The 17,470-nt window shown below is 39.2% G+C and overlaps 1 protein-coding gene across 1 annotated transcript in view; it reads left to right on the forward strand.

Moving 5' to 3' along the window:
* The window catches only part of Lrp2 (LDL receptor related protein 2), a 172,310-nt gene that overhangs the window by 145,373 nt on the left and 9,467 nt on the right, over positions 1–17,470 (forward strand). Inside the window, exons 62-70 of the mRNA XM_008837820.3 lie at positions 261–383; positions 2,330–2,458; positions 6,215–6,346; positions 7,183–7,314; positions 8,752–8,895; positions 9,772–9,937; positions 11,898–12,026; positions 13,553–13,773; positions 14,655–14,831. Coding sequence (XP_008836042.1) covers positions 261–383; positions 2,330–2,458; positions 6,215–6,346; positions 7,183–7,314; positions 8,752–8,895; positions 9,772–9,937; positions 11,898–12,026; positions 13,553–13,773; positions 14,655–14,831 — 1,353 coding nt within the window. The remainder of the gene's footprint in view (positions 1–260; positions 384–2,329; positions 2,459–6,214; positions 6,347–7,182; positions 7,315–8,751; positions 8,896–9,771; positions 9,938–11,897; positions 12,027–13,552; positions 13,774–14,654; positions 14,832–17,470) is intronic.

Raw genomic sequence — 17,470 nt, forward strand, 5'->3', positions numbered from 1 at the left:
CCTGGCTTGTCCAGCCTCATGACTACTTTATAAAGGTCTCAGATCTACCATAAGTAAAGCCAATATGTAAATTCAGTTCCTTCTAGAATGAAGTTCCATGAGAATAAGGACTGTGTCTTGAGACTCAAGCTGTGTTTGTCAATTAATTAATCAAATGAATGAATGGTGAATGAAGTGAGGCTGCTGTTATTGCCTAGCCTGGTCGTTTCAGACATTGTCACTTCTACTCTTAATTTGAAATTTTGTTTTCTATCTTTCAGTCAATGTTCCGTGTGACCCACCACATCGTTTCAGGTGTGACAACAGTCGCTGCATTTATGCTCACCAGCTGTGCAATGGTGTGGATGACTGTGGAGATGGAACTGATGAGACCGAAGAGCACTGTAAGGAAGAGGCAACAGGGAGGAAAATCAACATCTATATAATTATATTTTTATTTTTTTGGTCTTTTTGAGGCAGGGTCTCCCTGTAGCCCCAGCTGGCCTGGTACTCACTATGTAGACCAGGCTGACCTGAAAATCACAGAGATCCACCTGCCTCTTTCTCCTGAGTGCTGGGATTAAAGGCATGTGCTACCACACCCGGCCAGATCATTATTTTTAAAAGAACTATAATATATTTAATCCAGATTTTTAGTGTTCTGCTGATCATGGGCAAAAAGGAATCCTGTATATATGAAATACATTCACTTTTTTAGAAAGAGTCACAGGAAATAAAAAGCCTTTGTATTTCTAACCATAAGTTGATGAATATATCTTACTTCTATTTAAAGCATTATAAATTAGTTTTCTTTCACATATCAGTCTGAATAAAAGAAGCAAGATAAATAAATGTACTTTAAAATAGTCACTTCTGGAAGTATATTTAAAATGCCAAGCCTAGGACTTTTCTCCTTAACATTTTGATGAATTGAAAACTGAAATTTAATTTTGGACTCATTCTTCTCACTATAAAAATATTACACATAGAAAATCATATACCGGTTACAATTCTCTTGAATTATATTTGAATTAATACTTAAAATTCATGTTTAAAGTCTTAGTCAGGGCTGAACAAAAGGCAGAGGACCCAGCTTCAATTCCTAGCACCCACATGGCTGCTAACAATCATTCATAACTCCAGTTCCGGGAGATCCAATGCCTCGCTGACCTCCAAGGGCATTGCAGGACACAGGTGTACCTATACACATGCAGGCAATACACTCATTCATACATGGAAAAATAATAAACAAAATATTAAAAAAGTAAAAAAATCAGTTCTTTTGAAAAATGTCTCAGACAGTCCCAGTGTTTTGACATATTTGGGCACATACATCTCTCAGGAACCTAGCAGGCATTTGACCTATTTGCTTCTTGGTTCTAAAGGTTAACCCTACTCAATGTTCCTTTTGAGGCAGCTCTGAGATCTGCCTTGTTTCTTGTTCTCTCTCATGCACCTTTGGATCAGTTCATGGCCACTTACACTCAGGTCATTTAAGAAGGAGAAGGACATTTAGTCCAGTTAAGAGGTTTTACTTGGCCTTTACATTTCAGAACCTTTCAAGCTGAGGCTTCTTCCTGCTTAGGAATTAGATGCAGTCAGGTTTTCCCATACTGCAAAATGTTTGGCTTTTGTTTTCTTGCATTTCTGCCTATACACCAACTAGTTCTGCACTGAACTTCTGTCTTCTTACACACCCTTGCCAGACCCATGAAATGACAGCCCAAGCCCATTGCTAGCATTCTATTCTCTAACCTCTTTCCTCAGAATGTCAAGTTCAGTAAGCACACAATTTGCCTTCCAGCTTTCCTAAGGTGATAGCTTCACCAGATGCTTTGCCATTTCATAACCTGGATCTGACTGATAAGCTGATGCCAAATATTTTAGGTTTTTTATTTGGAAAGATTGTGCTTCTCTCATCACTCTATATTATTCAGGGTAATTAATACTGCTGCAACCAACAAATCCCCCAGTCTTGGTGGTATGACATAACAAAGATTCCTTTCTCATTTGTGTGAAGGACAATATAGCCTGCACAGCATCATCCATCTTGTAGCTGTGCCCCCTAACATACCTGACTTCCAAGTTTAAAGCAGCAGTACGAGAGACAACTTGAAGGCATATGGGCTTTTAATTGCTTCAGTCCTCAGGTGACATATGTCACTTTCAATTCACAGTCCATTGGCTAAAATGGGTCACTCAGTCCCAACCTAGCTGCAAGGGAGCCTGGGAAATGTAGAGAAGCATGCATTTATTAGGTGTGTCATAACTGTTTCCATCACAGAGGGAAATGAAATAATCTTGTTTCACAGAAGAAAAAATTTGACTTTAACTTGTTCTTTAATTACAGGTAGAAAACCAACCCTTAAACCTTGCACAGGAAATGAATATAAATGTAGCAATGGAAACTGCATTTCAGAGCACTATGTGTGTGACAATGTTGATGACTGTGGTGACAATTCTGATGAACTGGGTTGCAGTAAGTAAATATTTATTTTTATATTTCACTATGGCAACTCAGGTTATTTTTAATATTTTTGAGACAGGCAGTGAAATAGTTCAGGCAGGCCTTGAGTGCACTATGTAGCCAAGGATGACCTTGAACTCTTGAACCTCCTTCCTTCACATTGCAAGTGGTAGAATTATAGGTGTGCAGCATGATGTTAAGATATATTGATTTTTAAAGTAAAAGGAAAACTTTGAGTTGGAAGAGTTGATGACCATAATGAAGGGATGAATTTGGTTCCATATTTTATGGAAATACTGGGAGAACATAATAATAGTTCATAACTTTGTAGTCCCTTTGTAGCTCATGAAGTACCTTTATATATGTTTCTTTACTCAGGCTGGCCCCATTGGGAAATTGTTATTTTCAATCTCTATACTGATGCTCAGGAAGTTTTTTAAGTTATGTGTTGGAGAACTTGAGCAGCTATGGGACTCCAGGCTAGAAGAGTGGCCTCTGGGCCCCTCAGGCACCAATTGTGTCACTTTGGCACAGCCTGACACCTTTAAGCCTGGCTCCTTCACAGGAGAAAAGGAGTTCTTCAATTAATTATTATTAGGGGGAGGGGTTTGGCATGCCACAGTGCATGGAAGTCAAAGGACAACTTTGTGGAGTTGGTTCTCTCTTTCCATGTTTACTTGGATTCTGGGGATGGAACTCTGAATGGCAGTCTTGCATGACAAGCAGTTTACTCACTGAGCCATCTCACTTGCCCTCTGAAGGAGCTCATTAAACACTGTGAACCTGAGTTAGTCATCTTAGATAGCTCCATGTGCTTTCGGCTTCTTGGGCATCCAGAGGATTTTGTGGCAATAAATAACCAGCCATACTGAGTTGGTTTGTCTCTTACCTTGCATACCTTCTCATTAGGACTTTGAGTGCTGACAAAATGAAGTGACCTGATTCAATATTTGAAGAGTGTAAACATGGCAGAATTTACAAAGCTGAGTGGTAGTTTGGAGTTCTGATACCTTAAGATTGATATGTGAACAGCTCTACTTGTTTAGAGTATTTCCAAGATAGACTTAGGCCAAACAGTGGTTTCTCTAGTTGCTGTACCTACCTATAAGCATTAAACTTGTTGATAGTACTTTCTAGTCAAGTGGAATTAAATGGAAAGCAGGTTTATTTAAAGGAAATAAGTGACACTTCATGTAGAAGTAGTATCTTTTCAGATATTAAGTAGGCAGATGATGTGAAATTCAGTCCGAATTGAGCTATTCATTTGGCAAAGGCACAGAATTTGTGTTTAGAATACCAGGTCATGGGTGCTGCTAATCCATTGGCCATTTCCTCGCTCCCCTCCATCTCCTTCATCTTCTATAGGATTACTGGCATTTTCAAGATACATGATTCTTACAATTTAAGGTGTGTAGCATGATGTTTTGATATCAGGAGTAAAATGTTACTATAGTCAAGTTAGTACATGTATCATCTGTGTATGAGTGCAGTCAGAGCACCTAAAACATATACAGTTAATAAGTTTCCAGTAATAGAAAGACATTAACATTTCTCTGCAAACTTTAGGGCATAAAAGAAAGCAGTTGATTTCAAGTTGCAGATACAGTTTCTGTAATTATAAAAAGATTGACTTGCTGTTTCTATGATAATTCTTATTCTTTCCCCATAAAATGGAAACTAGAGTGCTATATGCCTGGGTTTGTAGAAGTTAATTGCTAAGCAAGTGTGCTGTCACTGAGCCACATCCCCAGCCATAACATGATTGTAACATGGATTAAAGTATGATTTGCTAGATGTTCCACCTGCTGCTTCCGATCTTCAGATGAAAGAAATTGTATGAAAATCTTCCATTACAAATGCTATGAGATTTCTGCTCTTGTGGAAGACTCTTCTGAAAAATATGACTTGCTTAATGGAAAACTTTCTTCATCCTGGACATCCTAATTACATTATAGACTTTAGAGCTGGGAGAGGATCACAAAGTCCAGTTATACATGATGAAACCTGGAGAGATTATGTGTAAAAAAATAGGATTTTGTTAATCACATTAATGTAGAGAACATGATATTGGAAAGATATTGAGAGCCTTACATGAAAAACTATAGCAATGAACTTGCCAGTGTATGGGAAGTAGACGAATTCATAGACACGGAGCCCTGAAACTGTCCCAAGGAGAAATAGAAAATCGGAATAGTCTTGGTTAGGAATCTGTCATTATTGGGTGCTCACACTGAATTTTCTAAGCTTTCATGAGTATGGTTTTAAAGTATACATTCCAGTGTTGTAGCTAAGGGCATTGCCAGTTATTTTCTTTGTGCATGAACTAATGCATCACTGCATCATAAGAGGTCCTGAAATGTGATTCACATTGCATACTAGACTAGAGAAGACAACAGAGACATGGAAATTTGACCTGAACCAGGAGATTCCACAGTTCCTTTGGCTAAAATACTTGTAATCCTGTGACAAAACACATTTGACCTGAAAGATAGATGAAGCTTGACTTCTTTATGGAAATAAACACTGTTCTCCACCCCCCCCTATTTATCCTCATCTTCCTCAGCTTCCCTGTGGGTTTGGGGTAAGCTGAGGTTGAAGGAAGCCAGCTGGTAAGAATGACAAGAATGAAAGCCAGATGGCTTGGATAGATACTAGCAGGGACCAGATCACAGGACAAAGATGAACAATGAAGTGGCTGGAAGCCAAGCTGTGAAAAGTCCATCTGGAACATCTGAACCACAGAACAGTACAAGAACCTACAAAACAAACCGTTAGTAGCTGACTTTTGCTTAACTGTGAAAGTTATAAAATCAAGGAACACACTAATAATCACAACAGTGCTGGGGATGAAACCCAGGGCCTTGTGAATGCTAGGCAAGTGCTCTATCACCAACTACCGCCTCAGCCCTGCATGAATAGTTTTAAAGTAGTTGATACATACAGATATATTGTAAAATCTCTTCTGTGTATTCTAATTTATGATTCTGTATGTGAAATAGAAAAGTTCTCAGGCAGACACATAACAACTGAAACTATCTGAAGAAGAAATGGGAGTGTGGGGGCTGGAGAGATGGCTCAGCGGTTAAGAACACTGGTTGTTCTTGCAGAAGACCCGGGTTCGAATCCCAGCACCCACATGGCAGCTAACAACTGTCCTTAACTCCACTCCCGGGGGATCTGACAGCCTCTTCTGATCTCTGCAGGCATTGCACAACACAGCTCACACTTGATTTTTATTATAAACTTTCATATATATTAAGGTATATAACATGACTGAGTATCTTACTGTGCTCAGGCCAACACTCTGGCCAATTAATTTGGTCAGTGTTTGGAAAATTGTTATCCTATAACTATCTGTAGTTTTGTCCTAATATCAGCTCATCTATGTATATCTCTATCTGTCTGTCTATCTATCTATCTATCTATCTATCTATCTATCTATCTATCTATCTATCTATCATCTATCATCTATCATGTATCTATCTACCTAGGATGAATGACCAAAGAGTATGGGATGATAGCTGTGGAATCCCTGGCTCCATAGTTCTGGAGTTTAAAGTTAGATGCTCTGAGGATAAGCCTGGCAGTGCTGTGTGTGATGGGAAAATGGCCTTATGGATTTAACATTTTACACATCTGTGTAGCTAATATTCAGGATGTTTACAGAACTCAGGCACAGATTTCAATGGTTTCTGGAAAGGGGTCATCTGAAGGTGCAGGCATTCTTTCTAATATATGTGTTAGTAACGCCTAGGGTTTGTTTTTCAGATGTAGGAGATCAAAGAACATGTGCTGAAAATCTATGTGAACAGAACTGCACCCAATTAAATGGAGGAGGATTTATCTGCTCCTGTGGAACTGGGTTCAAAACTAGTACTTTGGACAGAAACTCCTGTCAAGGTAAATATATTTCCTTTATTTTCTCCATCTATTGTCTTTTTATTAAACCGCTATTAAATTTCCTTAATGGAGCTAACAAAATTCATGGTCCTCAGTCACTCAAATAATACATGAATGTTGAATGGTGAAGGTCTCAGTAATGATGGCTGTTTATTGCACCACTGTGTGAAATAAAACAACCACAAAACTTAATATCAAAAGCACGTATTTATTTCATACCTACGTAGGCAAGGTATAAGTGAGTTCTATGGTGTGGAGTTGAAAGGTGGCTTATGAGGGCTATTGACGAGTGTAATTTTAGGTATTTTTATTATGAATATTATTATGTTTAATTCATGTCATATTCAGATAAAAATTTCTTGGCAGTATTGGGGATTGAACCTAGGACCTCATACATCCTAGGGAAGCCTCTACCTCCAAGCTATAGCCCCAGCCCTTCAGATGGTTGCTAAAGCTGAAGAACTCAATTTAAACCCCTTTTCCTGCAGCTAGTTATCAGAAGAGAGGTGATAGCAGGTATCAGCACTTCAGATGGTTTTGGCAAGCAAAAATTTGCTCTACTATTGTGTGACTCTATGCTGCTTCAGGTTGAGTCCTGTCTTCATTTGGGACTTGGGGTTCAATGATAGTCCATTGAGGTTTTCTTTCAGGGGAGAAAAGATGTTGAAAGCATGTGGCACGGTATTGTAATATGTGTTCTGCGTGCTTTGGCATCATTGCTTATTTTCTTGTGCATTCTTCTTAGTCCCTGTTGCTTGTGAATATGAATTTAGAACCTGGGTCTCTGAGGAATGAGTTGGAATGAGTGTTCCATATTTGATTTTATTTCACCTCAGACATCAACGAATGTGAGCAATTTGGGGTTTGCGCCCAGAGCTGTCAAAACACCAAAGGAAGTTATGAATGTTTCTGTGCTGATGGTTTCACGTCGATGAGTGCCCACCATGGAGAACGGTGTGCAGCTGATGGTATGATGGTTCATGTTGAGAACAAGTTACTTCCAGGGGAAATAAACACTGATGAATATAACATACCAGGAAATGAACTTCCAGTGCTCGGAGTATCAATTTTAATTTGCCAACCATGTCTTGCCTAGTATCTACCTAGTCTCTCTTCTTTGCCCCCTCCTCTTCTGCCAGCTTTAAACACAAACTATAATCCTTTAACAAATATGTAGAATTAAAAGGCAGATATTAGTTACTATTCTGGAGTTAGAGCCTCTTGTCCACTTGGATAAAAAAATTCAAAAAGCAGAAAGATATTGGTCTCAGGAGACTCAAACAAAAGTTTGCAGTGGGATGGCTACCAATCAGAAAGAAATCGGTGAGGCCCACTAGCTCCCAGTCCAGCAAGACCATGATTTGAAGCCATGTAACCCAAGATGGGGACCACCACCAATCTGGGACAAATCCTGGGCATTCCGCTGGCATATCCCTTTGTTATTATTCATGGACGGCTGGCTAGTCACAGACAGGAAGAGTAGCGCATTCTGAATGTCAATCATTTGTTTTACATGTTAGGTTAATGCCTGTACCTAAGTATTATAACCTAGATTTCAGAGAGCCTACCTAAATCAGTAGTTCCCAGCTAAACAGAATATGGCTTTATTTTAAATTTGAAATTGGTACTAGAGTTTGAGAAACTTATTGGGAAAATAGTAAGTTAAGGACAAAGTAGCCAACGTTATCCAATATATTGTATAAATTGAGTGTTTAAGGCATCATTTGACTAGCATACCCCAGAATTTTATCTTCCAAACTTTTGATAATGAATTGAAACCGAGTGAAGACAGTTGAACAGTTGGTCTAGTAATTAAACAGGAAATTTAAAAAAATTTAAATCTTTCAACTAAGGGGATGACTGAAATAAGTTAGAATATTCATATAAAACATAATGTCAAATCTGAGGAACTATATAAAATAAACCTTTAAAAATTTTAAAGAAGCATTTTGGGATGAGTTGCTGTTGAAAGCACTACTTTGGCCTTAAAAAAAATCCTTAAAAATTAAGAACAAGTTGACTTGTTTCTCACGAGTTAGGCGTTAAATTGAGCCACGCTGATGATTACCTGCTAAAACAATCACAAAATCTGTCAGTCAAGAGTGAAGGCTGAGAACTCCCTAGTAAGCTTTGAATGAGATTGTGACTCTCATGTTTCTTCTGTGAAACTGAATATCTAGTCTTGTCAGTGGATATGGGGAAAACTTGTAGGGAAATGAGGACTCTTTTAAAGAACTGGTATGTCCACAGCTATGATTTTGCAACTCAGGGTAGTCAGCTTTGATCAGATTCCTCTAAAACTTGACTTTTAAAAAAGGCGAATGACTGTAATGTTTTTAATGCTTCACTCCTTAAAAGTTCAGGTAGAATTCAGATAGATAAAGCAATCCTTTCCTTGTTCACAGGAAACCCACCTTTGTTGCTCCTGCCTGATAATGTTCGAATCCGAAAGTACAATATCTCATCTGAGAAGTTCTCAGAGTATCTTGATGAGGAAGAACATATCCAGACTATTGACTATGATTGGGATCCTGAGGGCCTGGGTGTCAGTGAGTATTGACTTGTGATCTCACGCAATTGTAACAGTTCTCTAGATCTCAGTTTTTTAATCTATAAAGTATTAGTAATAATTTTGTTCTTATCTGCCCCAAGAGGTGTTTGAAGGTTGAATATGATAATATATCTGAAATGCTTTGTAATTAATATTATGGATTGTAAAAATTATTGCTATGTTCGCATTTATGCAATGCAATATTTTTCTTTTCAACAATAAGCTTTAAAAAATGATACCTATTTAGGAAAGCAATGATGTCCAATATGCTTTAAAATTCAGACTTAATTTGAGTGTGCTAACACACACCTGTAATCCCAGTGCTCAGGAGGTTGAGACAAAAGGATCATGCATTTAGGCCCCCATGAGCTCCATAGCAAGGTCACAATTTTTGTATATATTAAATGTACCTGTTGGATTACCTCTTGGCCTTTTGGCTCAGATGTATACTGTCATCAAAAAGGATTTTTCACCTACATGCCTTTTCACTGTCAATTTCTCAACAGTCTGACCAGGTTTATCTACACATTCTGTTTCGGAGGCTAGGCTTAATGAGAGTAAATAGGCTGTTGACCATAATGTTTTAATGATTTACCCTCCAAAGATGCTTGAGAACACATCGGTTCTACCAGTTGAAGCATTTATAGTTAGTAGCCTCAAGTATGATGTTTTGAGGTTTGATCATATTGATGTAACAGAATTAGTTATATGAAAATGAGGAGGTAGAGATATCAGTAAGTGAACTCCATTAGACCCCAGATCCTCTCTTACTGATGTCCTTAGCATGAAACTGTGCGTTCCTCTCTAGGTGTTGTATATTACACTGTGCGTTCCTCTCTAGGTGTTGCATATTATACTGTGTGTTCCTCTCTAGGTGTTGTATATTACTCTGTGCTGGCACAGGGCTCTACATTTGGTGCTATCAAACGAGCCTACATCCCCAACTTTGAATCTGGTAGCAACAATCCCATTCGTGAAGTTGACTTGGGCCTGAAGTATATAAGGCAGCCAGATGGATTAGCTGTGGACTGGGTTGGAAGGTAAATGTGCCACACATCTCCCTCCTGCCTGTTCTATTTTCTTGATGAGTGCTCTTTTCAGCTCACCGTGGTGCTTATTTTATATTGGTGAACTTAGGAGCTGGCACAGCTCAGCCATGCTTGGATCGTCTCTAGTCCTAGCAACCATCCTTACTTGCCCAGGTGTGCCATACATTGTCCTTTTCTGTACTCTATATCTGCTATGGAAGGTTTTAGGAAAGCACCCAGGTCAAGATTCTGTGTTATGTATGAGAGCTCTCTTGCCACCATAGTTCTGGATTCCAAGATTAACTTTGGGCATGGAAGCACTGTTCATTTTGGGAAGAAATGGGATAGTCTTACAATTCTCTAAGAGTATCGGCTGAGATTAAACATTTCTCTCTATGGTAATTATTTTGGGGGAAGAAGAAGCTACAGTTTTAGTCTGCTAGCTAGCTGCTACTAATTGAAAAGTGATTTGCCTTTCTAATCTTAGGACTGGAGTTAGTAGAGTTGTTGGCTTTGTTCTGTTCTTTTGGATCTTCCAGTCCCTTCTAACTTCAGTGCTTTTAGGGAGGTCAGGCACACAGTTTGGATGATCTCCAATCTTTCTCAGGCCAATGTCTGATATGCAGCCTGGCATGGACATGTTATTTACAAGCCCTTCTTCCAGAAGGAGACTTGAACTGGGACAACAGTGGTGGGGAGTGATTACATGCTCAAGAGATAGGAGATACTATGTCTTTAAAAATGAGTAGTGCGGCTGGAGAGATGGCTCAGTGGATAAGAACACTGACTATTCTTGCAAAAGACCTGGGTTTGAATCCCAGAACCCACATTGCAGCTAACAACTGTCTGTAACCCCAATTCCAGGGGATTCGACAGTCTCTTCTGTCCTCCTCAGGCAGTGCATGACATGGGTGCACTTACCTACATGCAGGCAGTACACACATACACATAAAAAAAAATAACTTCAGGAATGCTCAGCTGCACAAGGTGCAATCTGTATACATGTGAGTGAAGAGTGAGACTACGTTTTTAAAGGTTTGTCTTCCTGAAATAGAATCTCTAACGAACATAAAATAAAATATATAAAAAATAAAAATTAAAAATAAAACAATTAAAAATGAGTACTAGTGGGAAGATGTGTGAGGGTGAAGGCTTGGTGGCTCACTGCCCTCCTGAAGAATGGAGAATCATTTGAAGTACAGATTCCTTCTCCTCTTTTGACAATCTGGTATTCTTGGAAGACTTGAGTTTCTGTGAAAAAGTTAATTGGGTCCCTACTGTGTTTGTAGGCTAACCAGAGACTTAACCTCAGCATTTTTGTCAGGCAACTGCTTTAGAGAACTGTTATAGAAACCTCACTTCCCTTTGAAAGGTAGTGGCAGTGGCAAATCTCTCTTCTTACCTGGTTTTACCTCTTTTTCAGCCTTAATGAATGAGAGAATTAAGAAACTTGCAGAGTTCTTTCTGCCTACAAGGGACTGAGACCTGCAGCCTTAGAAATGGAAATAGGGGCAGGGTGGCCTTGCCCAGCTTGTGGTTTTGAAATGCCTTTTCTATTCATCTTTACTTGATTTCAATGCAGCTCTTTGCCAAGGAGGAAATAGACTTTGGGCAGTCAGAACTAAAGAGCTAACCCGAGATGCCTTAAGATTTCCACCTGGAAGCATGTGTCTCATTAAAATCCAAATGAGAGGCCGGTCCAACTGCTGTGCCCACTGCCAGGGCCAAGCCCAGCTGATTCAGCTACTTTGCTTGATAGGACTGGAGTCCTTCCATCTCTCACTCTCACAGCAGTTCTCACTCTCCCACTCTCCTTCCCAAGGTGACTGAAGAGGAGACGGCATTGACTACAGGCATCTGAGTGTTTCTTGTGCTTGCCAGAACGAACAAACTAAATTTTCTCGTGTTCAGATTTCTTCTCAAATAATTGGTCCAGGATTTCTAAGATTTAACTTTGTCCTTCTAAATTCAGGCATATTTACTGGACAGATGCCAGGAGCCAACGGATCGAGGTGGCTAGACTTGATGGACGGTATAGGAAGTGGCTGATCACCACTCAGCTGGACCAGCCAGCTGCCATTGTTGTGAATCCTAAGCTAGGGTAAGTACTTAAAGTATCTTCAAATGCTCTAGCTTAGACAGTCCTCACTGGATCATCATAAAATTAAGCCTGCAATGATTTTCCTCCAATTGTATTGAAATTGTTCTTTGATTTTTTAATTTTAGAGTGAAAGCTGTAATTGTTTTATTTTTTGTTATATTTTTAATATGAAAAATATTTAAGTTATATAAATGTATACACATAAATATATGATTGAATATTGTCAAACAGAAGTGTAAATAAGAAAAGATTCCCATTTTTCTAGTCACTATTTCCATTGTTTTGGGACAATTTGCATCTTCTATTTTTTAATTTAAAAATATGTTTTATTATTTTTATTTTATATACATGAAGTGTATTACCTGTATGTAGGTAAGTGCACCCATGTCATGCAGTGCCCACGTAGGTCATCCAGTCCCTTGGAACTTGAGTTACAGATGGTTGTTAGCTGCCATGTGGGTGCTGGGAATCAAACCCAGGTCCTCTACAGAACAGCCAGTGCTCTTAACTGCTGATCCATCTCTCCAGCCCCTGCTTCTCCTATTCTTAACATCCTGGATAGATTCTTAAACTCATAACTACTTCCTGATTAGTCAGGAAGACTGGTAGGCTAGAGTAACAAATAAACCTTAATATCTCAGTGGCTTAGCACATCAAAAGTTTAAATAAGACCAATAATTTCTCTCTCTCTTTCTCTCTCCCTCTCTCCCTTTCCCCCCTCCCTCTCCCTCTCCCTCTCCCTCTCCCTCTCCCTCTCCCTCTCCCCCCCCCCCCCCCCCCCCCTTTCCTCTCTCTGAAAGGATCTTACTCTGTAGCCCAGGCTAGCCTCAAACTCACAGCAGTTCTCTTGCCTCAGCCTTCCATGTGCAGGCATGAACCACCTCACTTGGCTTTCACAATATATTTTTGGAAAAAAAGAAATGTATTTTGAATTTTTTTGAATGTGTTGAAAAGTAGTCTCTTGATTGAAATTCACCTAGAGGTTTGGTTGTATTTCACTGGACATAAACATTTATTTCCAAGATATGAAAGACATGCTTTCACATATATATTACTTAATTATAGAAATACTATACCTACAAATCACCTCGGTGCCCCTTTTCTCTAGATTTTAGACATTTATTTGGATATTTAGCCTCAGAGTATTTCCGCTGTGTGGGCAGTACCAGTATGGCTCTTTGTAGCTATATCAATATTTGTACTTGAAACATTATGAGCTATTATTACTTTGACTCTGTTGACCTCCATATGTTAAATCATGTCCCTAACATCAACAAGGATGCTTGGAATGTGCTTGTCTGAGAGGATTAACCTCTAATGTGGACTTGACCTCAACATCAAATTTTGTTGTTTCTTACATATCTTAGATGTAAAGACAGGTCTTTCTCCAGTGACATATAGAAATTGTTTTACTTAGCACTTAGGAAAACTGTTGGTTTCACTGCTGGAAATGCTCTGCGTGCTGCAGCACCAGGGAAACACTTTTAGGTGACACGATGCTTCAATGAGGAACATTTCTGTTACAGGCTTATGTTCTGGACTGACCAGGGAAAAGTACCTAAAATCGAGTCTGCCTGGATGAATGGTGATCATCGCAGCGTTCTGGTTACCGAGGACCTTGGCTGGCCAAATGGCCTTTCCATAGATTATGTGAATGATGACCGGATCTATTGGAGTGACTCCAAAGAAGATGTTATTGAAACGATAAAATATGATGGGACTGACAGGAGAGTCATTATAAATGAAGGTTAGAAATGAGTTATAACTTATAGATGAATAATTGCATAACATATTTTCAATGCCTTTGCCAGTTTTCCCAAGAAGGAACCCTGATCTTAGGATATGGTTTCTATAGTTCTTCAGATTCTTGCCCTTCAATTCCCAGATGCTAAATTAAATTAAAATGAATTCATAGCAATAATAACCAAGATTTCTGTTAAGCTGATCTGAAATGGTGTTTATGCATACCCATGCTTCTAGACCCATTCATTTTCCATGTGCTAGATGTCTCCTTATGAATAAATGGAAACATCTAGAAGGAAATGAGAATTTTATTTTCTTGTCCAAAATTTGAAGAACTGCAGTAATCTAGCACAAAACACACTTTTAAAATTTATCAGTATGGTTTTATGTTCAAAGGGGAGGGGGATCCAAAAATCTCTTTTAAACAGAGTGTTTTTTAAAAAATGAAATAAAAGCAGCTGGGCGTGGTGGTGCACACCTTTAGTCCCAGGGAGGTAGAGGCAGGCGGATCTCTGAGTTCAAGGTCAGCCTGGTCTGCGTGCTGTGTTCCAGGCCAGCCAGAGGGACCCTGTCTCAAATTTTTTAAAAAAATTAATTAATTAAATAAAAAATTAAATAAAAAGTAAAATTAAATTAAAAATAAAAAATAATTTAAAAAATTAAAAAAAATTTTTAAAAAAGGAAATAAAAGCAACTTGAAAAGTCAGACAGTTTATAGTAGACCACTTGAATGCTCAATTCATCACTTACAGAAAGTTTGCCTGAATATTCCTGGAGTTTCAACGTGTCAGGGGTTAATCAAACAGAATGACAGCAGACACAGAAGTAGCGGTAGGTATTGTTTCATTAACTCTTTTGTTTCGTTTCTCCGCTATTGGTAAACAGCAATGAAGCCTTTCACTCTGGACATCTTTGAAGACCAATTATACTGGGTAGCCAAGGAAAAAGGAGAAGTGTGGAAACAAAACAAATTTGGGAAAGGAAAAAAAGAGAAAGTGCTGGTAGTGAACCCTTGGCTCACTCAAGTTCGGATCTTTCATCAGCTGAGATACAATCAGTCAGGTAATCACAAGTCTTGGAATGAGATGCTCCTCATGAACTGGAAGGCTTATTTCAAAATAAAGGCTCTAGTGTGAGTAGATGATAATAGGCTATTCTTAGTGCATGAAGGGGTGGGGTTGTATGTGTACATTTGTGTGGGTATGGGTGTGGGTGGATGGGTGGATGCATTAACCATTTCCACTGAAGAAAGATAACCATAGGTTGAGTGAAATCATGAGCAGGAAAAATAATTAAAAATGTTTCAGTTTTTTTGAAACTGTCTCCCTGTAGCCCCAGCTGGCCTGGAACTCACTATGTAGACCAGGCTGGCCTGGAACTCACAGAGATCCACCTGCCTCTGCCTCCCAAGTGCTGGGACCACAGGTATGTGCCACCACACCCTGGAGTTGTATATTTGTAGGCCACAGAGTTTAGCAGGCATCAGATCCCTGCATTAAGAAATCACAAAATGGGTTTCATGAACATCAGAAGTCTTGTCCATTCTTAAAACGGCAAGACAGGGCTACTCTGATTACCCTAAGACGTGTGCGCCTTAGCCTAATTGTAGCCCCCTTCTCGACCCTTTCTTGCTTGTGCAGCACTTAGTCCTGCCTCCCCGGGTTGTCTGTGCTCTGGTTCACGCTTCAGCATTGTATGTCGCAAAGATGGGAGGGAAGGGACGGTTTTGAAATGAGGAAAGAAAATGGCTTTTACTGTCTGCATGCCAGATTCTTTCTTCAGCATTAACCTGGCATTTGCTGCTTCCACTAATCTCCTTAAAAAGAAATTTTAAGTCTGGGAGCAGTGGCCCACATCTTCAATTCCTGAAATAGTTGGATCTCTGAGTTCAAGGCAAGTCAGGTCTACGAAGCAAGTTCCAGATCAGCTATGGCTATGTAGGGAGAGCCTATCTAAGAGAGAGAGAGAGAGAGAGAGAGAGAGAGAGAGAAGAGAGAGAGAGAGAGAGAGAGAGAGAGAGAGAGAGAGAGAGAGATAATAACTTACGTTCCTAAGTCATGTAACTAATGGATGAACTTTAAACTCATAAATGATTTTCAAGTTTAATTCTACCCAACCGAAAGCTCAGTGTCTTTCTCATTTGATTCAGTAATCAGCAACCAGGTTCTGGCTGAATTTTGCTGCAGTGTAGCCTTTGACAAGTCATTTCCATCTAATCCTTAAATGTGAATCAGGGACAGAGTCCATGGATTTCCTGAGACCCTGAATCAGCCTTGGGAAATTATATCTCAGAGCTGAGACTCTCAGGAGCATTAACACTGGTGGTAAATGCCTGTTCTAGGGATTCTGGTAGTGATCCACTCTTCCCAGCTTGTCTCCTGAACACTCCAGACTCTATCAGTGTACTAGCTCTGTGTCCTAAGTGAGTGTGGCTCTCATGACCTAGTGCCCTCACCCCACAAAGAAGGCAGAACAAAGTCTGGGACTTTTGTCAGCTGAAGCGCTAGTCCCTATTGGAAAGTGGTTGTTGAGATAGAACCCATCTCAGATATGCTAGTTAACATTTGGTCTGGATCCACAGTCCTCAGATTTTACCATACACTGCAATCCAGGTGCTAAGAACTACCCTCAAACTTCTAAACCAGAATCTGAATTTTATACAGATTCATAGGTGATTTGTATCACATTAGAATTTGAAATACTCTAGGAAGCTGGCAAAATGGTTAATGGGACAAGTTTTGAGTGATGCCTTTGGATAATGTCTTATTATTTTATAGCTGTGTTATGGTTGTGTTTTGAATGACTGAGAATCAGGATCACAGACTGTTAGTCTGAGGAAAAATTTAGAGAGCATATAAATCTAATGTAACTTCTTAGGTCCCTCATAATTCATGCCAGTGAAGAATTCAGATTCTAGGATTACATGAGTCTTTTTGTTTGTTTATGTTTTTGTTTTTTTGATACGGGGTCTCCCTGTAGCCCCAGCTGGCCTGGAAATAATTTCATGACTTGATTAAAAGAACAAAATTAAAAATTTCAAGCATTCTTTTTTTTAAAGAAAGGGTCTCTTTATATACCCAGCTGACCTGGAACTTTCTAGGGAGACCAGGCTGGCCTTGATCTCACATAGATCCACCTAATTCTGCTGAGATCAAAGGTGTGCACCACCATGCCTGGCTATGAGTAGTTAATGATTATAGTTGAGCCCCATCCCAACTTAATGTTTTGAGTAGCTCCTAGCTGATTCTGGTGAATCAGCTGTAAATGTTCTTTTCTTGCAAATGAGGATACTGAAATCCAGAAGAAAATTCTCTTTGGAAGGTTGGGGTAGAAATCTTATCCAATATGTGCTTTGGATGGACTAGATGTTGTAACCCACCTGGATTTGGGTAATGTCAAGCCTTGATAGACTATTTGGGATTTTTGTTTATTTATTTGTTTTGCTTTGTTTTTTTGGGGGGGGGGCAGTGTCTCCCTGTAGCCCTAGCTGGCCTGGAACTTGACCAGGATGGCCTTGATCTTACAGAGATCCACCTGCCTTTGCCTCCCAAGTGTGGGGATTAAAGACATGCTCCACCATACCCAGCTCTTGAAAACTATTTGGTAATGTTTTTTTTTTTTTTTTTTTTTTTTTTTTTAAAAAAAAAAAAAAAAAAAAAAAAAGAGGACGATAAATCTTTCACTGTGATATATCAAAATAA

The sequence above is a fragment of the Nannospalax galili genome, unplaced genomic scaffold, assembly GCF_000622305.1.
Source record: "Nannospalax galili isolate Female #2095 unplaced genomic scaffold, S.galili_v1.0 scaffold1398, whole genome shotgun sequence".
NCBI lineage: Eukaryota > Metazoa > Chordata > Mammalia > Rodentia > Spalacidae > Nannospalax > Nannospalax galili.